Genomic DNA, 21,767 nt, shown 5'->3' with positions numbered 1-21,767 from the left:
TGGAACACTTTCGCCGCTATAAGCGAGGTCAGATAGGATTCATAAGCGAAATCGGCCATATCGGAAAGCTAAGTCGCAAGCCAAACTTTGAGAGATTATAATTTGGTCGTACGATGTCCGATTGACATGATTTTTTTATTTTAAATTGAATATGTTTTTGAGATTTACAACTTTGGGTCAACCTTTGAATCAGGCTGAAATTCTATCGTTTAGGCTCTGAAACGGTCTGGTCAAACTGAAAGTTTTCTCTTTGAGTAAGATCTTAACCGTGCGTAAATCTCTATCTGAAAAAAGTCAAGCAGAGCGACAGAAGACAAAATTACTGCAAAAGTCAAGATATACCTTCTCGAAATTTTTAGCTTGTTTTTAAAAAATTTCTATTAGATATGACTATTTTAAGATAAAGAACCGTATTAAGTTTAAAAAGAAGAATTTAACCTAAATTGTATTAGAGCATACCTCACATTAAAATTTGCATGAAGTTACTGTACTCGCCCACATGTAAACTTTTATTTTGTGGCCCCTAGTATCATATGTATCAAAGTACTGGTCCTCCCCAGACAGATCAACCCGTTAAAATGGAACTTAAGGACCCGGCCAGATTGTTCATGAACAATTTCCCTGCATAGTTTTACAAAAAAGCAGATTGGTAATATTTATACTCCACAAATGCAAGGAACTATTAGTCTGAAAGGGAAATATTTGTTCTCTATGGTGGTGATGGTGACCCACCAAAGACTTTGAAGTTTCAAGAAATTGTAAATTAGAAAGATGATGGCGACTTGATGAGAGTACTGACAGGAACGGTGTATTGGTAACGGAAATTGATGGTCTCTGTGCAGTGAATATGTGTAGATCTATGGTTAGATGCATCAGGCTGGGCAAAGGTCGCTTTCTTTTTGTCCCCTCTCATTTTGTCCAGCCTGCTCGAGAAATGGCTTTTGTTGAGCATTTGAAAGCAACGGCTTGTAATCCATTTTTTTCTAGAAATCGTAGGTAATTGCTTGGAATCTGTCTTGGCTTCTAATGATGGATCCAACTTTGTTTGCTTGCGGCGGTAATTCTTTATTTTTTTATTTTGGTGTAGAAAGAGGTTGATGAGTGTAACAGTCTAAAACCTCATCCAAAATGGCTAGCCGGAAGGTATTATTTGGGTTCCACTATCTTGTATAGGTACCCAAGATCTATTCAGCAAATAACCATGCGAGACTAAACACACACCTTCTTTATAGTAAGTTGGTAGAGCATTCGAGCTAAAGAACTGTTGTATCGCCTCCACCATATCCTGTCTGACGACCGTCCAATACCTCTTGAAGAAAATTAGGGAAAACTTGTCCAGCCCCGAGGCGATGTCCTTTCCCAGTAACCATAGCGCCTCCCGAATCTCCTCAGCCGACACAAGTCTGATTAAAGCTGCAATCTCCTCCTCACGTGACACTAGTCGAAAGTGGTGGCATAAAAGGCTAACTCTCCCCGCTAGTCTGATCTGTCCATCTAGACCTTAAAAACTGCTCCAGCACCTATCTAATAGCATCTAGATCATCTGTCAACTAGCCATCTGAACCCCTAATTTCTCTGATGTTTCTATGCCTTTTGATGATGGTCGACTGATGAAAGAATCTGGTGTTTTGATCCTTCTCCCTGATCCACTAGATTCTAGACTTCTGCCTCCAAAACGTCTTCTGCTGGCAAAAAAGTGAGTCATAAGTGGATAAGTAAGCTCTGAGCTCCTCCACCGACAGCCCCCCTCCCTCGAATCTCCTAGGATTACAGTCAGGAAATCGCCTCCTCTATCCTCCTAAAGATGTTACCTACCTCCTCCCTATTCCACCTTTGCAGAGGCTATTTGGTAATCTCCACCTTACGAAAAACGCTGTACATGGCATTACCCCGGATCGACACCCTCCAAGCCTCACGGACCACCTCCCAGGAGGGGGATATGACAGCCATAGCTTCTCAAATCTGAATGGACAGAGATAAGGAACAATGGAGGAGGTACTCACCATAGTCGAACAGTAATCCAAGGCGATTCGAGGTAGATGTCTCACTTGATAGTCCGGATAGCTATGCATCCATCTAGCCATGGCAAAGACTCTGTCGATCCGCTCCCAAACCCTGGCCGGCCCCTGACGGTTGTAACATTAAGCGAACCTCGGACCATTAAAGCGAAAATCAATCAGGCCATTGCTAGTGATGAACTTTTAGAACTCTCTAACCTTTCTCTTATTGGAGAAGGCTTTCCCTCCGCAGCTTCTCTTGCTGAATTAATCGAGCCCTGCGAGGAATCTTCACCAAACCCTAACGCTAGATCGGTCGAGACCAAGGTCCTGGAGGTGGAGGTCCACCTCTTTCAACGAGGGTGAGGGCCAATGGACGTCTTCCGATCGAATTTGAGGAACCTTGTATGCTTACCTTATTGCCTGCATATACTATCCTGTAGTTTTTAAGCCATGAAGCTTGCTCAACTTTGTACGTATTTTTTTTCCAATGTACCTATTTTTATTTTAAAAAAACTGAAAATATGTTGCTCAACGGAATGGAATCTACGTCTCAGATCAAGTCCTTGGGCCCTCTGTCTGTCGCCAGTGAACCGTAAGCAGTCAATTGCCAATTTAATTTGGTTAAAACTTTGAACCAGGTGAAATAAATTACAAAGAACGATTTCGGGACTGACTGAATCACAACGGAACGGTTCCTGGACTCACCTCGCCTGTCATTTGCATCGTCCTTCGGGGTCCACTGTGCATCAAAAACGATTGATTTATATCAGTCTTAAATTTATTTTCTTAAAATGCATTACATAATGAGCAATCATTTCCGTCAAAGTGGCCCATAAAAGTTAAAAAAAAGAAAGCAAAGTTTACCCTTCTCTCTTGGGACCTTCTAATAATAAATATTTATTATATGTATGTATGTATGTATGTATGTATGTATCAGCTGAATAAATCAAGAACCTTATTCTCTTTCCGCCTGCCTTTTCTGTTTTCACTCTCTCTCTCTCTCCTCTTTCTGTGTGGTGAACTAGTGGTGGATGGTGAACGGGAAGAAAAAGCCACTGAAATAAAAGGCCGATGCTCTTCCCAGAAGACCTGCCGTCGCGCTCGACGGACAGCCTCGATCCGATCCCTTCGCCGAAGCCGTCCCGGACTCCGGATCTCGGCCACGACGGCCGCCAACGATCCGCCCGGTAGCGCCGCCTCCCGTCGCCGGAGCTCTTCTTCCAGAACCTTCTTGTCGATCGGAGTCCCTAAGTTCTTGGTCTCTTTCTGAGCTTTTCTACTTTTGTTTTTTGTTTTTTTGGCCTTTTCCTTTCTCTCTATTATTCGGCGCCTCTATTAATTAATAATGGTGTTTCCTCATAGCTGCTTCGATTGGGCGGTGGATCTTGTCCTGATTCTTGGTTTCTTGAATCCTTTTTGAGCTCTTTCTCGGAAACCCTAGCAGCCTCCCCTCGGATCGAAGCTGGAGCAGCTGAGCTTGCATCGGACGATGTGCTTCGCGATACCGGACGTGGCGCTGGACCTCGTCATGGGGTACATCGACGACCCCCGCGACCGGGAGGCCGTCTCGCTGGTGTGCAAGAAGTGGTACCGCATGGACGCCATCACCCGCAAGCACATCACCATCGCCATCTGCTACTCCACCAGCCCCGACCGGCTCCGGCGGCGCTTCCCCCGCCTCGAGTCCCTCAAGCTCAAGGGCAAGCCCCGGGCGGCCATGTTCAACCTCATACCCGAGGACTGGGGCGGGTACGCCACCCCCTGGGTCCGCGAGATCGCTGAAACCTTCAACTGCCTCAAGGCCCTCCACTTCCGCCGGATGATCGTGACGGACGCCGACATCTCCCTGCTGGTCAAGGCGAGGGGCCACATGCTCCAGACGCTCAAGCTGGATAAGTGCTCGGGGTTTTCCACCGATGGCCTTTTGCTGCTTGCCCGTTCTTGCAGGTACTCCTCCTCCTTCCAGTTGATCAGATTTTTAGTCCAGTCATTTCTGCCTTTTATTTTCTTTAATTTATTTTTTAAAGAGTGACCACTGATCTCCTTGTGCTTCATTCTTGATTTTCATAATATTTATTTTTTGAGTTAATTTTCTTTATATTTAGTGTTGTTGAGAATAGTATGATGAAGGATAGATACTCCTGTTTAATCCTGTTTTCTCACCCTCTGAGAGGCTGGATTGGAGTGTTAGACCCGTAGATGGGGCTTTCAAGATCTTAACAGGATGTTTTCTGTTCTGTTCTCGAGCTTGCTACATATATAGAGCTTAATATAAAGCTGAAGTGATATGGTTTATGAGTTCTTGGGTCAACTATGCTGTTGTTCTCTGATGCATGTCTGCATTCTGATTTTTTGATATCCATTCCAATATGTTCTTTGATGTGCTCTTAGCATTTTTTCCCTCCCATTATTGTTAATGGAATCCGCAACATTCTGCTTTTGTTTAATATAAATATGATTTCTAAAGGAGAGAGTTGGCATCCTGAGGATAATTGGATATTCTCTCTTATATTGCCTTTTGGGGTCTGAGTTTGTAGTTTCGTTTGTTGTAAAGATGGATGGATTGGGTAACATGGTCTGGACTGATCTTAGATCCAATGGGCTAGTAGTGATGAATTTTAACCAATTGACACTCTTTCGGGCTAGACACTTGAAGGGGCTAGAATGAGCTGTAAAATTTGAAAAACGGTGGTTGTCTATGATGCTGGTTGTCTTTGTAGAGCTGATTTCTCGATGCTTATTTCTTGAATTCTAACATGCCGTTTGAGATAGAACTTGGTGATGGGAGATCAATAAATATGGCTACCCATGTCAGAATGTGTTTTGTGAGTTAAACTTCTAATGTTCCATGGCTGGATAAGTTGGCTTCTTGATCCAAGTTGTGCCAATTGTTAGTGCTAGTGGTTCTGAATTCTGAACATACCAACACTCTTAGGGCCTTTTGGGTATTGCTCTTGCTTTTGTGTTTGTGTTTCTCCACAAATTAGTGAAATGCCAATGGAGATTGATGTTGAAGATAGAATATGCACAAAAATTTTACTATTCCTTCCTTTTATTTTGTCTCTTTTTTGAGAATAATAAATATGTGCTACCTAAAACTCTAAAGGTCTTACAAACAAACTCAGAAAAACAAAAGGGTTTTATCACACATGCTGTTCAGTCTAGTTCATTTTTCTTCTTGGATTTCCAAAAACAACAAACAGACAACAAAAGCAATACCAAACGAGCCCCTGGAATTTCAGGTCTGCCAACCTATCCCATTTTTTTGCTTAATGGTCGAGTCTTTGAGAGATTGACTTCTCCTTAGGTGGTCTTGCTTTTGATCTTTTCGATGTAATTTTGGAAAACCAATTCTTTATATGTTTCCTAGACTATTGCTCATCACATGGACATCTTTCTTGATATTTGTAGTTTGCAAAGGATCTTTTTTAGTTGCTCCAGGAGGAATGTTAACAGCTATAAGCAATTAAAATCCTTTCAGGAGTTTCAGCTTTTTAATCCATTAAGATTATTTCACATAGCACTATCTCTTATGGTAAAGCAAGGTATTTTGCATGTCAAAGATGGTCGCTGACATGATGAACAAGGTTGCTGACACGTCATGTCATTATTAATGGTGTATCTTGACATAAATTCGGATGCCTGTTCATCCTTAGGTTGTAAACACATGATTATTGCTGTCCCCTGTCAACCTGAGTTTGTCTTAGTAAGAAGAGAAAAAGAAGGAGATGAGAAAAACTCGAGAGAAACTGTAAGATTGGAGCTTGAAGACAGATAGTAAAAACTGCTCTCTAGGTGTTTGCTTTTAATCCATTGCAAGTTTTAAGTGAGACATATGTTCCAAAAGTCCTTACAATAAAATCTTGATATTTTTTATGCTTCTATTGACTTTCTGCTAGGATTGGCAGCCAATCATGAAAGGTAAGCCCATGTGTAGCTGCATGCTTGTGAGAAAGGGAATTATTGTTTGACAATTACTTCTAAGGCATAAGTTTTGGTGTTTTAAAAGAGTATCATTAACTGGTTAGTTAGCTACATTATCTATACCCGTGATGGCTGGAAATTAATGAGAGTGAAATGAGGTCATCAAAAAAGTTGGATATGGCCAAGAAATAGAGTCATTGACTTCTTTTTTGCTTTGATAGCCATGTGCCTGACCTTTCCTCTGAGATTGAAATTAGGAAACAAGGTGAGTAAAATAATTTTTAAACTGCACAAATGGTATCCAGTTCTGTAGGGGCATGGGTCATCCAAATTCCACAATGTCATACTAACAACCATGTAATGATTACATCCATGATTCTCACATATATAATGTAACTGACACTCTGGGCTGCAAAGATTGATGAAGCGAGTGTCATGTACAGATAAGTAAATTTTAGGGTGCTATATGCAAAAGCACTTCCTTCAGAATGCTTAAAATTCAATGGGTTCATGAAAAAAGTGTGGATGCTCATCCCAAGGTCTCTCCTTCCTTCAGAATTAAAAAGAGTGGGGAAGGCCAGTTCTTTTTTCTTTATATTTGTTCTAGATGTAATCAGATGACAACTTTTGTGACACTTGAATTCTGCTTTATCTACAAGTAGTAACTAGCAGGTGCCATCGTTAGTTGCTCTGGACTTCATGCAAGTAATATTAGAGTAAGAGCCTTCTATATTTGCTATTTGGTTATTAATGGGTCTGACCCACTTCAAATGGTCAGTTGAGATTCATTTATCCAAAATAAACTAGGTGTGAGGACCGCTTCTTTTTAATGGTCATAGCCTATTTATAATAGAAAACATGACAGAGAATAAATTCATCCACTTGAAGCATATAACATTCTGCAGCAACTTGGTCTCATATAAATTAATTTGAAGTTCCAGAGTCTTTGGGAAATTGAGTCCTGTACAGAATGGATGAAAGGTTGCAACCTTCAAATGTAGTCTAAAGACTTCCACTACTTTTTTTTTCTTTTTTTTTTATTTTTAAATGTTCTTTTAGGATATCTATTGAGATCTGACAACTCGCTTTGTCATGCAAGTTATCAGCCATCTAATCTGATAGTCCTTTTGTGCTAATTTTTAGAATTCCAGTATTTGTTTAATTGTCTTCCCTTGACTTCCCATTTATTCTCAAGAAGTTGATTCTACTGTGCTGGCATCTCTATCAATCATCTTTCAAGCACATGCTGCAATTCTAATCTATTGGGCCATTCTTCTTGATATAAATGATCTCGTCGATATTAAAAAGAATAAATTCTCCTTTACCATTCATGTATGATGTACGGTCACATCTGCTCATTCTTAGTTCCACTTTACATTATTGCAATCTTGATAAATAACCAAGTAAGGTGCAAAATAGCAGAAAACTTTCAACCTATCTATTTGCATTGGCCTTACAGATCTTGCTTATTATCAGAACTTGTTTAAGGTGGTTCTATGAGGTGGATTATATCCTCAAATCAATGCCTCAAAATGATTCCCTCACATTTCTCAATTTGCCCCATTCCCTCTTATTCTGCTGTATTCATTTCTAGCTCCACACCTCTTAGACTGGCTATGATCTTACCACAAAATCCGTCTCCACAGCACTCATCATAGTTTTATGTTCCCTTGTCATAACCTTACAGTTCCAACAATCTAGAAGTGCCAGTTCAATAATTTAAAGTCTTAGAAACATATAAAACTTTTTTCCCTTTTCCCATGAGAAACATGGTGGCCTGTCCAGGTTCGAACCAAGGGCTTCCATCCAGCAGCAGATGGGTTGCTTACAAAATAATCTTTTAGCACATCTATTTGAGGTCTATCTTATGATCATACTTTTCTTTTTCTTAGCCAAGGCTAAGTCTCTGAATTGGGAGGTTTTTTTCAACTTCTCACTTCTCACTACTTCCATCAATTTTTAACTGTGCAAGATAACAAGTATCATCTCTATTTTATTGGACCAATGTCTTTTTTACCTGGAATTTCATGCTCGCTTTGTTGATGATCACTTGGTGTTTCATGTAGAATTTCCTTAACAAATATTATTTCTGTTTAACTGGTTGTGCCTGTATCTTCATTGTTGTTTATGCTTCTTGATGCAACTAACAGAACTTCTGTATAAGCTAAAATCAAGATGCAACTGGTGACAAACCAACAAACATCCCTGATTATGATGTTTTCATTCTCTTTTTATTTTCACTGTCGTCAAACCATGGATTTCCCAAAGAACACGTTTGGGCATGTTGCCTTTGTCGATATGCTGGTGATTTAATCATTCATGATCTTTTTAGTATTTTTATGCTTATTTGTATGGGTTACTTTGTGCTTTCGTGTCCCTAAAAGATGGTTTTGTGTAACATGATAGTTAGATGCTGGTTCCTCTATGACCGGTTTCAGTTTCCAAATGTCCTATCTACAGATGCCTTAAAACCTTATTTTTGGAAGAAAGCTCAGTCGGTGAGAATGATGGTGCATGGCTCCAAGAGCTTGCTATCAACAATTCTGTGCTCGAGACTTTGAATTTCTATATGACAGAGCTCAGGATCTCGTCACAAGACCTCGAGCTACTTGCTAGGAACTGCAGGTCTTTGATTTCCTTGAAGATCAGTGAGTGTGATGTCTCTGACCTAGTTGGCTTTTTTCGCCTAGCAACAGCATTGGAAGAGTTTGGGGGGGGCTCATTTAATGACCAAGCAGGAGAAACCAGTAGGTATGAGAGCGTTCGCTTTCCTCCCAGGTTATGCTGCCTGGGTCTCATTTATATGGGGACGAATGAAATGCAAATAATATTTCCATTTGCTGCTTCACTCAAGAAGCTAGACTTGCAATATACTTTTCTCAGCACCGAAGATCATTGTCAGCTGATTCAACGATGCCCCAATCTAGAAATTCTTGAGGTAGCATATGTAACAGCTTTTATTGTCATTCCATTAACAGTTTTTTTTAATCTTGTTAATTGGATTCAGATGCCAATCTCATAATCCTTGTTCTAAATTTGTTTGATAGGCGAGGAATGTTATAGGAGACAGAGGATTAGAAGTTGTTGCTCAGACGTGTAAGAAACTACGAAGGCTCAGAATAGAGCGAGGGGATGATGAACAAGGCCTGGAGGATGAACAGGGTAGGGTTTCACAGGTGGGGTTGTCAACTCTAGCCCAGGGTTGCCCTGAACTGGAATACCTGGCAGTATATGTCTCTGATATCACAAATGCAGCTCTGGAAGCTGTTGGCACTTATAGCAAAAACCTCTGTGATTTTCGGCTTGTCTTGCTTGACAGGGAAGAAAGGATAACAGAGTTACCCCTTGACAATGGGGTTCGTGCTCTGTTGAGAGGTTGCACCAAACTTAGAAGGTTTGCTTTTTATTTGAGACCTGGAGGTCTTTCAGATGTGGGTCTTGGTTTCATTGGCGAGTGCAGTAGGAATATCCGGTGGATCCTATTGGGTAATCTTGGGCAATCTGATGTTGGACTTCTGCAATTTGCAAGAGTTTGTCCAAGCCTGCAGAAGCTGGAGATGAGAGGCTGTTGCTTTACCGAGCGTGCTTTGGCCCTTGCAGTAACACAGCTGCCTTCATTGAGATACTTATGGGTGCAGGGTTACAAGGCATCACCAACTGGCAGGGACCTTATGGCCATGGCCCGCCCATTCTGGAACATAGAATTCATCCCTCCTAGGCAACATTTTGTCGATCATGATCTTGACGATAGGCTGGGTGCAATAGAGAGTCGGGCTCAAATACTTGCATACTACTCCCTTGCTGGAAAGAGGACCGATTGTCCGGATTCTGTGGTTCCTTTGTATCCAGAATGAGTGTACATATGTAGGCCTTCTGTATTTCGGCTTCTTTTTTCCTTTTCTTTTGTTGCACTCCCTTTTCTACTCTTAACTGCCAAAATATCTGGGTGGTGAACGTCAATATATCTTGTTTGTAACATCTTAAAGATGCGAGCGGCGAGCTTTGTAATAAGCTGTGATCTACTTTCTGTAATTCAAAAGAACTTTAGCGACAGCCATGTGGTCTTCTCAGAGCTCCAAGGTATGGGCTCTGAACTTTTTAGATTTAAGTTGGTACTGATTCTGTTGCTGTAGCTTTTAGGTTTTGTGTGTGCAAAAAATTTTGTTCTTTGGTCGGCTTCCTCCAAAGTTGAGTATGTTCCGTCTTCTTTGTGGCAATTTTTGCTGCTGAGAAGTCTTTTTACAGCAAAAGAAGAACCTTTTTGCTACTCGAGGCGGTGTTTGGAAGGTACCTAAGGCATGGAATAGTTTTTATTGTTTTTAGGTGGTGTTTGATAGGAGCATAAAATGTGGATGCAGGCAAACATCATTTCGAAAACGGGCATGCATTTGAAATAAGCTATGCATGTTTGAATTATCTTATATTCATTTTAGGTCTGGGTTGTTATGTCTCTATTTTGGAGTAGTATTATACTCATTCTTTATGCTTGTTGTACCTTTTTAGTTTGGCTACACTCGAGCAGATCTTCACTTAGATCCGGTCAAGTCTATTTTGAACCATGGAGGTTTCACAATTGATTTGAGCTGTTGGATGCGATCGAATATATCTAAACTACTTACGTACCAAAAAACCATGCGACTTAGAGATTCTTAGCTTATGCATCAAATAATCAATATATATATATATATATATATATATATATATATATATATATATATATATATATTTAATTTTTTGACTATTTAATGTATAGAATAGAAATTTCTAAATCATATAATATTTGGTATGTAAGCAAGTTAGAGGTAGTAGGTCATATCTGAAAACTTAAATCATTAAATATAGAATTTCTATAGTCTAACGTAGAGTTGACCAAATTTGAGTGGAGATTTATTTGAGTATAGCCAAATCTAGCTCTATAATATATTAGATATAGTATTATTAGTATAATATTATATTATATTATATTATATTATATTATATCTTAACATATCTTGATATGATAAATAATTATTTCTTAATATTATAATATGATATCTAATATTATATTATTATATAATATTTTTACTAATATAAATAATATTTAGATATATAAAATATTTATGTTTCTAAAATAATTTTATTTAATTTCATAATGATATTGTATTTATATAATATGACTATAATAATATTGTAATATTTAACATTTATATTATTGTTATATTTCTTTAATACTGATATTATAATACAAAATATTAATATTATTATACAAAATATATTATAGCAAGTCAAGGGTGGTTCTATCATTTCCCAAAAATTGGATATTAATCTAAAAATCTTATCAAACATCTGGTGTAGCTATGTCGTCTATAATGGTTTTCCTTATTCCCATTTTCTTATGCTTCTAATTAACACCGCCTTATTTATTTTTTCTCTTTTTTTTAAGGGATTCAAAGGTATCTACTTGGGCCCCGAATTGGCACATACAAGGAAAATGTAGTTATTAAACCATTATAGGATCAGCATCTTCTGCATTTTTGACATATATTGCAGATATAAATGGTGGTTAGTTATTTCATAGATTTCCACAAGTTTGGCATTTGCAGATAAGCTGATCTGAAAGAAAGATTCCATATTTGAAAGGAATTTTACATGTTTATAAGAAAATTTAAGCAGAAGCTCAAAATGCCAGAGGAGTTGTTAAGTTGTTGGCATGTACGCACGCAAATGCTCACGCATGCATGCGCTGAGGGAAAAGCTTCGATATTTCAAAAGAATTCAGAATGTTCATTAAAAGTTTTGAAAGTTATGAATGCCTGGTTGCTGACATAATGACATGCGCATTTGGATGCGGTCCCCCCAACTCTTTTCTTCTTTTCTTTTTTTTCTGAATAGACCTTGCGTTTTTTTATTCCTCGTCAAGTATGTGAAGACAAAACAACAGTCAATCAATTCCTGATAGCTAAAATTGGTAGATCAGTAAATATTTCTTGAATAAGTGATGCATAAAAGAGAAACAATCTGTAATGTTATATATTATTAATATATATATTTTTATAAAGGTTAATTAGTTGGCAGCGGTTGGAGAATTATAGTCAGCATTCAGCGGCGGAGGAAGACCCTTTTTTTTTTTTCTTCTTCTTCGGAGGCTAGCAGACCATCTTCCCATTAGCGCATGGTATACAAAGCAAGGGCCGCTTCGACCACGAAAGCTGTCTCTTCACTTCTGCGATAATCTCGTTCTACATAGGTTGGAGGACCAACTTTTTTGAATGATTAATTTTTCGTTGAATTAGATATACTGCTGAGCTCAACTATAAAACAACATATATAAATGTATATATTATTTTTTTTTATTTTTGTGCAAAAAAGTATTATGGGCCTATCCATGAAATATGTATTTCAGTAAATTACTATAGAAATCAGCTGTTGTTATTGGTTGCATGTACGGTGTGTGCAGTCTCGGCAATAATTTCTTTTCTGTGCAATTTTGATTCCTTACAGTTGGACGGCGGTTAAAGCGGATCCAACCAATAATTACCCGCTGCTGACTCTCGCCTTGTCCGTCCTTCCGAATAGGTCCGGTCAGGCTGTATCTACAGTCTTCGGATCACTCGTTTCTTGGTCCCTCAGAAGGAAGCCAGGGAGAAGATTTTTTTTTTTTTTTTGAAAAGAAAAAGAGCAGCTGGGGGGTTGAAGTGGTTGTATATAAGGATCGATCGGTACCAGCCGGCGGAGAGAAGCCGGCAAGTTGACCCAGATCGAGCGCTCCCCGGCCGCCCTCACCGGCAGCGTCCTCAACGCCAGCAATGTAGTTATAGATCCGCATGGACTCGAGAAGCTACGAGCGCAACAGCCAGCGAGGCCGACGGAGATGGTGCGGACCATGGCCTCCATCGTATCTGGATTGCAGGGATCACCTCCCGAAGGGCACCCTGCCTGCTACGCTTTTCTTGCTGGAAGGTATCGATTTCAACCATAATTCGACAACATCTGATCCATCCTCTCGAGCAGCGGTATCGAAGCTTCCTTTTTTTATTGTAAAATTGCTATAACTATATATTCATTCTAGTCTCCAAAACAATCATGTCCCCTTCTTTCACTAGATTCACTCACATCCTTCTATGTGTTCAACTACTCCCGGGGTTACCTGTTACTTCCATGGCATTGCACAAATCTCCGAGATCGATAGCTGTGGATGAAGCCAGGCTGTTCTCGTGATCTCCCAACTTCATCCCTGGCATTGTTCATGGAGCTCGTTACATGACTGCAGCCGGCAAGCGATTGCCTGCGCCAACAATCTTGTCGGAGACGGAGCACACGTAAAGGGAGAAATGAAGGAAATACCATTTCCACCTTTTAAGGAGTTGAGGCCTCACCTCGACTGCGTTGCTCCGGGAGTTTCTACGATTATGGCTTCATGTTCCAGCCGGAATGGAAAATCATTGCATTAACAAATATTCTGAAGGCTGAAGCACAAATAGGGTTTGTTCCGGCACTCACTGCCTCATGCTTCTTCAGATAAATAACCAGAATGAGAAAAACCTGGTATCATCAACTAGCATTACGATTACAATATTTACAAGGCATGGATTCGTTGCTTTTGGCAAGTCTCCCTGCACTCAAGTTGTGTTCGAAATGTACTACAAAATTTCGTTAATTACTAACCAGATAATGGTCTTTATAGACCTGACTCTCAAGATCAAGGTTTTTGTTTTCAGGGGTTCGTTTTATCAGATTGGGAAGGTATATACAGGCTCTCTCAGCCTCATGGATTCGGCTTACCGATATTGTATTTCTGCTTCGATTGTTGCTGGAATTGACATGGTAGGGTCTGAGCTGCAAAAATGCGGCACGCTCTGCAACAATTGTTTTTCTTTTTTTTTTGTCCATGTTTCTAGCTGAAAAAGTTGACAGATTGTGGTGCCTCACAGATATGAAAAGTTCCTAGAAGATTTGATGTTCCTGGAGGAATCATGGGAGATACCAACTTCACATGTTGATGATGCCGTAGAGCAGAGACCGAGCAGCCTTTCTTAGATTGATCTTCACTTGAAATGATTGGTTGTAAGGTAAGCTTGACAAATATTTTTAAAAGAACTTGATTAAGCAATCTGAATTTTATCATGTTGCCCTCCTTCGTAGCTCTTTAAATTTTATTCAAGAAGAAAAATCCAATGCCCTGACTAATTGATGAAGAAAGATGGATGAACTCTTCTTCATTTAGTCGAATTTCACATTTCATCTTAGACGTATTTTAAAGTTTGTATTCGCTTCCCCTCCATATCCTCTATCATTTTATCATCACTGAAAATATCACACTTTCTCCTGAATAGTCCCCTCTTTGTTCTCATTTTGTCTTGTTTTGGTAGAAGAGGCCTGTAGGAAACGGGCTATGCAGCAAGGATAGCCTCCCCAGAGACCCATAAACCCCCATCATCTCAGCGAGGTAGAATTCGAACCCATGTCTCTTGGTAGAACACCAAAAAGACTTTACCAGGTCAGTCGGGTAGCACCTTCCTCGAATAGCCCCTAATCGAAGAAGAAATTCCCTCTAGACTATCCACTCCCAAGTTTTAAAAGTAATGAAGAAGAAATCCATCTTCGAAACTTTCAACAGATGACATTCAAAAATTATAGAGTTGGTTGCGCTGGTACATCTCCCTTCGCAAGAAAACATTAGGTGTCCATGGGTTTTATTAGTGTCACTTGTTTTCACAAGGCACCTTCTCAATTTTGCCTCTGCAGATTACCAAGTTTAACCATAGTATGGGCATGGCAGATTCTGCGATCCAAAGTTTTTTGGAGAGATCATCTGAACTAACTTTACATCCGTTCATCTTATAGCTCATTGTGGTCAGTGCCTCCGTGAAATGAAAACTTAGGTTTTCAATATCGCAATGGGAGGTGATAAGAGTAAGGAAGTTGTTGGTTCTGTCTTCCTGGAGTGGTCATTGCATATCCCTTTGCTGGCTGTGGCATTAATTGCTAAAGTTCTTGTGATTATATTTCGGTTCCACATAAGTAAGCCGCATTGTATGAGCACCCTAATTATGCAACCTACTGAGCTGTATCTGTGGACCTAATTTTTCTACTCTTCAGGAACATCGGCTATTGGGACGGGAGGCATGCAGTTCCGAAGTCTTTATATCAAAAAATGGAAAGGATCCAAAGAAACCATTTCTTCCTCTAAATAAAAATGCTAGAAGAAGTCTTATCACTGGAATGCATGCTGATGATATTGGATATCAATGTGCAGATGGACTATAACATGCACGGAGGCAACAAAAGGAGCATGATTGGTATGTTTCTTTACTACAGAAATTATTTTAAGTAGAGTCATTTTCCTGCACAATGCATTTTTCTTCTCTTCGTTTTCATACTAACTCTTTCCATTTGCTTGTAAGTTTTGTTTTTAATCATATCTTCTGCTGCATTCCTGTAGTCATTTTTGACATTTATAGATTTCTTTAGGGATCGGTGATACAAGAGCAACGAGTAGTAAAAACTTTTTATATATCCACATATGTAGCTATTAAGAAGTGGAATGAGGATATTATGTTTGTTTAGTTAGAAAGTATTATATGGTGTGAAATATTTGGTAGCAAAACAAATGTCCAAGGAAATAAGAGAAGGTGCTAAAGATGTGAGGATAAAGTGATGAATGAGTTTATCAAAGGAGAGTTGCATTAAATAAGTACAGAGTGATAGTGAAACAGCTGAGCTGCTATTGTCATGTGCAATGGAGATTTGCGTAGTCCCTAGAGGAAGTACTCCCTACTTCTGGACACTTGCATTATATATATTGTGTTACATGATGGAAAAATTTAACATATGTTGATGGAAAAAGTTCAGCAATTAGAAACAGTTAAGATTTATTAACTTGACTATCAGTTTTGGCAGCCTTGATGATTTTGTAGTGGCCATGGAATGTCTTGAACGATAATTGAAACAATAGATGCAGATAATTTCGCTTTTGAATGAAACACAATCATGCCTTAATACTGTGCATAAGAAGATTTCACTGTTGTCCCATGACTTCAGTTTTGTGCTCATTGATTTGGAAGCTATTCCAAAATTTCAATTTCAGGCCTTAACTTTGTCGTTCTATGTGGATGGAATTTGTGTGTGTGTGTGTGTGTTTGGAAGAGAACAGCCAGTTTCCCAAACTTTGCCTTGCATCAAGTGAAAAACATGTAAGTGCTCTAAGATTTCCTTTTGCAGCCTTGGAAGCCATCAAAGAATCAGTAGGCAAGGAAACAGAGGTGATATAAGAGGAACACCCATCAGAAGCCACTTTTGCAGATAAAGCATTTCCATTTGCAGCACCGTTTGCTGGGTAAACCTAGAAGCTAATGCCAAAATTTCAATCTTGTGATCTCCCATTTTGTGCTTATTGATTTTTTTTTTTTTTTATGTTGACAAAAGTAGCAAGCAGTGCCGAAAGGATGCTCTGAATTTTTCGTTTTCAGGCATAACTACTCTAGAAGCTCTCATAGAAGCAACAGGAGAGAAAACAGGAGTTATATTGAAGGAACACTCATCAATAGCCAACTTCCTGGCTTCAAGCACTCTCAATTTCAGCTGCTGTCATTGAGGTGGTTCCCTGTGCGGAATCTTTTGGAGACAATCAGAGCACGGCATTCCTTTTAATGGTTGTGACATGACATCTCTAGTAGCTAACAAGGTTATCACTTGTCTGGAGATCATGAGTTTGAGGGTTTAAATAAGTTGCAAATGGATGTTGGACCTATGTCATAAGGCATATTTTCAGTTGGATTTGGATTCTGCAAATGGTAGCTGATAACAAATATACATAAAAGTTTGTACCGTAATCAATCCAAAGGCTGGCCCTCGGGTGTAATATCTCAAATTGTGTCTGAGCTGATTGTGTTTGCATTATAATTTAATAAATTTACCAAAGTTCATGCCTCCTGGTTCCCCTTTTCCATTGAGATGCATGCAAATTAATGACTTTAGAGCATATGAAAAGCTTTTCTATTACGAGTTGAGATGCCATGTACTGGGATGCTTAAAAATTTCGTGCATCTCAAACCTTGGTTTATGGTATTGAGTGGTAAGCCTCTGCAGGAATCTCCAGATTTCTCTTATTGGCCAATGGAGAAAGCAGAGAACATTGTGTCCCTCCACCCAATCATATATAATTTGCCAAACCCATTTGAAGAGCTTTGAATCAGCATAAAACATAAAGTTTGGAAACGATGTTAAAAAAAAAAAAAAAAAAGGTACAGAGGTGTTAGACCATGTAATGGTTGATCAAAATTAGAATAAAGTGGAACCAAGTGCTTTTCTAATGCAAGCTGCAGAAAAGGATGCAGCATCTTTCCAAAATAAAGTGTGCAGTTTTGTCACTTACGTTGGAAAAGCGAACAGGGAAGACCACTTTGCTCCTGTTGCAATGAATCTTCTTTTCATTGCCCAACTAGTGGGACCTAAATTTGCAAGTGACTCGTCAGGCACCTAAACTTTCTGACATCAGTTGCAGCTACAGCAGCAATAGCAATTTCAGCAATAGTAACGGTGGCGCCGTGGCGGCAATAATAACAACAACAACAACCACGACGACAACAAAACTCAAGCAAAAAGTTAGAAAAAAAAAAGAGGAGGAAGCAAAGAAACATCAACCACCACCATGACCACAGACCATAGTGGCAATAGGTTCTACTTTATTCTTGCTGTCACTATTGGAAAAGCCAGGACAAATAAGAATCGCCAACAGCGGAAAGCAACTATCATATAAGATGATGGTGGAATCGACATTAATTCGTCTGAAGCCCGGCGGAACCAATTGGAGCATTTAGGTTGGCGAGCACGGATGGCATATGTGACCCTCCACAGACATGCAGATCCAAAAGATCAGGTGATTGGTTTGGTTAATGGGATAATGACAAATGGACGGAATGTTTGGGCGGTGCATCGAGTAGGATTTCACTCGGGCTCCACTTGACCCACAATAATATGGTCCTTAGATTCTCAAGACCAACTTCACAACCACAAAACAAGGAAAGAAAGTTTTCAAATCATGGAGTACAGCGTGAGGTTCGCTAATTAATTCTCCACTGGTAGCTTTCCATCGTATAGGATTTACAAGATACTCGAGATATCTGCTCAAGGAACGCACGTGATTACTAATTAGATTCACATTCCAGCTTAGAAAGAGCTGAAAGGACATTTGAGGCCCTCAGGCCATGGATTAACCCATAACGAACGTTCCTTGATGCCGAATTCCATACCAGGATGACAGGATAGGCTGAAAAATCATAGTTAGAAGTCAAAGCTCTATCGTCCTCGCGGTATCAAATACAGCATTCAAAAGAATTTAGCATTCAGGTGGACAATTTGCTCCATTTTCTGGAGTAGTTCGTTGCATGTATACACGTCTCCGGAGACTCGGAAGATCACCCCCTACTTTGCCCTGCGTCTGGGAGAGTAGCTTCGCATGTTCTGGGCTGCAAGCAGAAAGGGAACTACTATTTTTACCGGTCGAGCCCGGTCAGCAATGCATCACATTAGAGGATTAAAACAGTAAAGCTAAGGACTGCCGAGACGGATGATCTCTATATATGAGTCGCACATTCCATTCCATTCAAAGAGAGCAATCAGAAGCAATGAGCGGACATACAAGGGAATGGTATTTGGATACGACTCGGACAAGTCGAGCAACGCACGCGTGTGCATACAGGTTTAGCATTTGGTCAGAGCCTCCACCCTCGTGCGAACTGTAAATTAATCAGGAAATCATTGCTGTAGAACTTCAGGGTTTACTGTAAACAATGACTGGCGAATTGGGAGTACTCCGGAGATTGGTAACTACTCTAAAGGTTAAAAATGCAAACAGCTGTAAAGAGACCAAAGAAATTGGAACTCGCATCCTTTACCAGAAAACACATTTATGATTATCTCGTATTTTACGTACAAGAGAGCCAAGGAAAGGAATACATTGCACAAATCTGAAACTACATGGAAATGAGGCAGAGGTCAACCAGCCATGACCGCTGCACATACATACGAACAGATGAAATAAGAAATAGCAACATGGACAGATATTAAGTAATAATGTGTCCATGGATCTTTACATCACAACAGCTTACACAGAGATCAAGCAAGCTGACTCGGGCCTTCAGTTCATACCTCAAGAATCATACCATGGAGTATGCACACTCTCCACAAATTTGAAAACTAGCTTCTTCTGGCCGGCACCTGAACAGGAAAGGCGACCATTATTGCTCCTTTGCGGATCTCTTGGAACCGGGGCACTCAACCAGCACAAGCATGGAGCAGTCTAAGCTAAGACCACCAAACGACATCAAGTTTCAAGCTAATGCCTTGTTGCTCGAACATTCTTGAGCTCTGTACCTTAGAATGGAAAATTCTACAAAGAAGAAAATGAAAATCATAAGGCCCATCTGAGAAAATATCAGTATTAACAGATTGACAGCATCAAAAACACACTCTTCATCATTCCATTTCAAGCTCAAAGGCCTGAATTTAATGGCCATAGACAATTTACTGTCTAAGGACCGCATATTCTACATTTTGTTATCCACGAGGGTGCATTCGAAATAGCATATTGTGGGCGCCGATCGTCGAACCTCGAAGATTGCCTCTTTGAGAATTTTGAGCTGATAATTTCATCCCATATGAAGTAACTTCATGAGGTGGCTGCATAAACTGATTACCATGCGACGATGGGCTAAAGACACTAGCTGCTTCATTAGGCTGATTGGAATCGCCTATCACCGAGAACTGGTCGGAGGTTGCAGTGTTAGCAGCCGAACTCGATTGCAGCGAAAGCAGGGACGACTGAGATGGCGAGGGAGGCCCATTGTTCGGCAAGCTGACGGTGGTGATGTCATGGATGCTGGACCTCCTCTTATCTCTTCCACCTGAATTGAGCCTGATGAAATACTTCTGCGCATGGCTAGCCACTTGCGTAGGTGTCCTGGTGTGGACAAAATTCCGTGATATGTTTCTCCAATCCCCTTTCCCATATTTCTGGAGACCCAGTAGAAATAGCCTGCAATGAGTCCCATAAAATTTTTCACCATCAGCAAATATCCGCAGAGAGCAAGCAAACTAAGCTAGCGGCAGAACTGACAATAAACAGGCTCAAAATATAAAAATCCTATTTTGCATGCTAGAGAGTACTTCTTCTTCTTGGATCGAAATCAAAACAAACGTGGATTAACTATCCGAACAAGTGTAACGTCTGCAAGGTCCCATCATTTTAATTTTTCAAAAAATATAATTAAAGATGGCGATGTTTATATGAGTGATTTAATCATGGGGTATGAAAAACACGCATATAAGCTTCTTAAAATGCCAAACGGGGTTTAAACGGGGAATTTACTTGTGCTCCTCTTCAGTCCACGGGACTCCCTTCTTCCTCTCCTGATCTGGCCTCCCTCCTAACCTCTTTGCACCCACAAAGTAGGATGGCTTCGACCCTTCATACCTATGGCTGTTCTCCCAATCTAGCGTAAAAGACGAAGAGCTGTAGCCGGGGAATGGGATTAGCCCAGCTTCTATGTGGCTCACGTCCTCCTCCAAATCCTTGTAATGGGATATGATATCCTGCACCGACTTCCCCGGGATCATGGCCGCCACCATCTCCCATCGGTCAGGGGTGTCCCCGTCGAAGTGCGCCAGGGCATCCTCGAAGAGCTTGTTCTCCTCTTGGGTCCAATTCCCGCTCCTCTTCGGGCCAAGAAGCCAACTTGAGTTGGGGAAGTACGGGGTCGTTTGAGCGAGAACTTCCATCCAGGAGCTCGTCACCATTTCCAGGTCTTTCGAAACTCGAACTGCTATTTTTCGGATAGTTGAGCAAACAGAGGGCAAATCCAGCAGAAGGGACGGACGGAGTTGTATTGTTTTGCCAAAGGAATCGGAACAGATACCCACCCCTCCAAAACTAGGGAGAATCCAAAGGAGAGAGCTTGATGAGAATATTCCAATTCAAGAACACTTCTTTCTCCCAAAAACAAGCAAAGAGACTCAACCATCAATAGATTCGAACACCAACAACAACCAGCGAAATCGAAACTTCAAGCCCAAAAGATGGACCCTAAAGCTCGCCATAGCCATCAGATCCGGCGCCCCAATTCAAGAAGAATCAAAGGGAGTGGAAGCCAACCCATATGGAATCCAAACGAGTCGAGCCCGGACCAAGCGAGAAATCAAGAGTATCTATGACGAGAGGCTTGTAGAAATTGCTATGGAGAACGCGACCGCAGACCCCTGTAACACCCTGGACCTCCCACCAGCAGAGAGTTTTCGATCAGCGTAAAGGAACAGAGATCGAGTAGAAAAGAGGCAAAAGAGCCATCTTTCGAGGAGAAGAAGCGGATAAAGAGGCAAAAGAGCGATCTTTGGATGGATAAAGGGAGCAAAAAGAAGGAACGAGATTGAAGAAAAAAAGGGACGGGAAAGGGGGGAACGAGCTAGAAGAACGAAGGGATCTAAACCATGGCTCTCTATTTTATTTTCTCCATCCTGTTTTGAGATCTAAAAACAGAAGAAATGGGAAAGGAAGGAAGAAAGCCTGTGATTGGACCGTGGTGGAGTCACTGGCCACCCAGCCGTGGGAAAGTTCTCTCTCCCCTGTTTGTTTTATACACAGAAGACTGGAGAATAATTTATTGCAGGGTGATGTGACCCGCGCCCTGTATCCAAAAAAAAAAAAAAACAAGGCTGGAGAATAACCATCAAACTGGTTGTTAAGGTTTTGTTGTTTGAGTTAAGCACTTCTCCAAACCTCGTATCAATTGAGTTTCTAGAAAGATGAATACATCTCCAACCCTCGTAATAACTTTCTTCAAAGACACTATGCTTGCTTAATTAAACACA

The 21,767-nt window shown here is 40.3% G+C and overlaps 2 protein-coding genes and 1 long non-coding RNA gene across 15 annotated transcripts; 2 read left to right on the top strand and 1 right to left on the bottom strand.

Moving 5' to 3' along the window:
* The first annotated feature begins 2,977 nt into the window (after positions 1 to 2,977).
* Positions 2,978 to 10,027, top strand: LOC103695487 (coronatine-insensitive protein homolog 1b-like). Of its 3 annotated transcripts, none has more exons than XM_008776833.4 (4): positions 2,978 to 3,258; positions 3,363 to 3,947; positions 8,385 to 8,862; positions 8,972 to 10,027. In XM_008776833.4, the coding sequence occupies exons 2-4, from the start codon at positions 3,490 to 3,492 to the stop codon at positions 9,776 to 9,778; spliced, it is 1,743 nt and encodes a 580-aa protein (XP_008775055.2). In that variant the 5' UTR covers positions 2,978 to 3,258; positions 3,363 to 3,489; the 3' UTR covers positions 9,779 to 10,027. The 3 variants fall into 3 exon arrangements, with proteins under 3 accessions (XP_008775055.2, XP_038988151.1, XP_038988152.1); XM_039132223.1 differs by having other exon boundaries at positions 2,987 to 3,258; positions 3,445 to 3,947; XM_039132224.1 differs by lacking the exon at positions 2,978 to 3,258 and having other exon boundaries at positions 3,265 to 3,947.
* Positions 10,028 to 12,010: 1,983 nt separating this feature from the next.
* On the top strand, positions 12,011 to 16,766 carry LOC103695488. 10 transcript variants are annotated; one of them, XR_005514316.1, is made up of 8 exons: positions 12,019 to 12,150; positions 12,405 to 12,863; positions 13,093 to 13,540; positions 13,622 to 13,727; positions 13,835 to 13,972; positions 15,003 to 15,202; positions 16,125 to 16,239; positions 16,329 to 16,766. It is a non-coding gene; the product is annotated as an uncharacterized LOC103695488 (long non-coding RNA). The 10 variants fall into 10 exon arrangements; XR_005514311.1 differs by having other exon boundaries at positions 12,020 to 12,150; positions 12,405 to 12,916; positions 13,007 to 13,540; XR_005514313.1 differs by having other exon boundaries at positions 12,021 to 12,150; positions 13,007 to 13,540.
* A 2,028-nt stretch (positions 16,767 to 18,794) lies between these two features.
* LOC103695489 (transcription factor DIVARICATA) lies at positions 18,795 to 21,515 on the bottom strand. 2 transcript variants are annotated; one of them, XM_008776835.3, is made up of 3 exons: positions 20,272 to 21,515; positions 19,514 to 19,938; positions 18,795 to 19,293 (listed from the first exon to the last, which is right to left on the bottom strand). In XM_008776835.3, exons 1-3 carry the CDS (start codon positions 20,697 to 20,699, stop codon positions 19,235 to 19,237), a joined length of 912 nt encoding a protein of 303 aa, XP_008775057.1. In that variant the 5' UTR covers positions 20,700 to 21,515; the 3' UTR covers positions 18,795 to 19,234. The 2 variants fall into 2 exon arrangements, with proteins under 2 accessions (XP_008775057.1, XP_008775058.1); XM_008776836.3 differs by having other exon boundaries at positions 19,601 to 19,938.
* Positions 21,516 to 21,767: the final 252 nt, after the last annotated feature.

The sequence above is a fragment of the Phoenix dactylifera genome, chromosome 12, assembly GCF_009389715.1.
Source record: "Phoenix dactylifera cultivar Barhee BC4 chromosome 12, palm_55x_up_171113_PBpolish2nd_filt_p, whole genome shotgun sequence".
Lineage (NCBI taxonomy): Eukaryota > Viridiplantae > Streptophyta > Magnoliopsida > Arecales > Arecaceae > Phoenix > Phoenix dactylifera.
Note: the sequence above shows the minus strand (reverse complement) of the source record. Positions and strands in the feature narration are given on the sequence as shown.

Excerpts from the sequence above, each read along its gene's own strand:
- LOC103695489 (XM_008776835.3), bottom strand. The coding sequence starts at position 20,699 with ATGGTGACGAGCTCCTGGATGGAAGTTCTCGCTCAAACGACCCCGTAC. Across the intron at positions 19,939-20,271 it reads TGGACTGAAGAGGAGCACAA|GCTATTTCTACTGGGTCTCC; the intron begins GTAAATTCCCCG and ends GACTCATTGCAG. Across the intron at positions 19,294-19,513 it reads TCAAAGAGGCAATCTTCGAG|AATTTTCCATTCTAAGGTAC; the intron begins GTTCGACGATCG and ends TCTTCTTTGTAG.
- LOC103695487 (XM_008776833.4), top strand. The coding sequence starts at position 3,490 with ATGTGCTTCGCGATACCGGACGTGGCGCTGGACCTCGTCATGGGGTAC. Across the intron at positions 3,948-8,384 it reads CTGCTTGCCCGTTCTTGCAG|ATGCCTTAAAACCTTATTTT; the intron begins GTACTCCTCCTC and ends TCCTATCTACAG. Across the intron at positions 8,863-8,971 it reads CCAATCTAGAAATTCTTGAG|GCGAGGAATGTTATAGGAGA; the intron begins GTAGCATATGTA and ends TTTGTTTGATAG.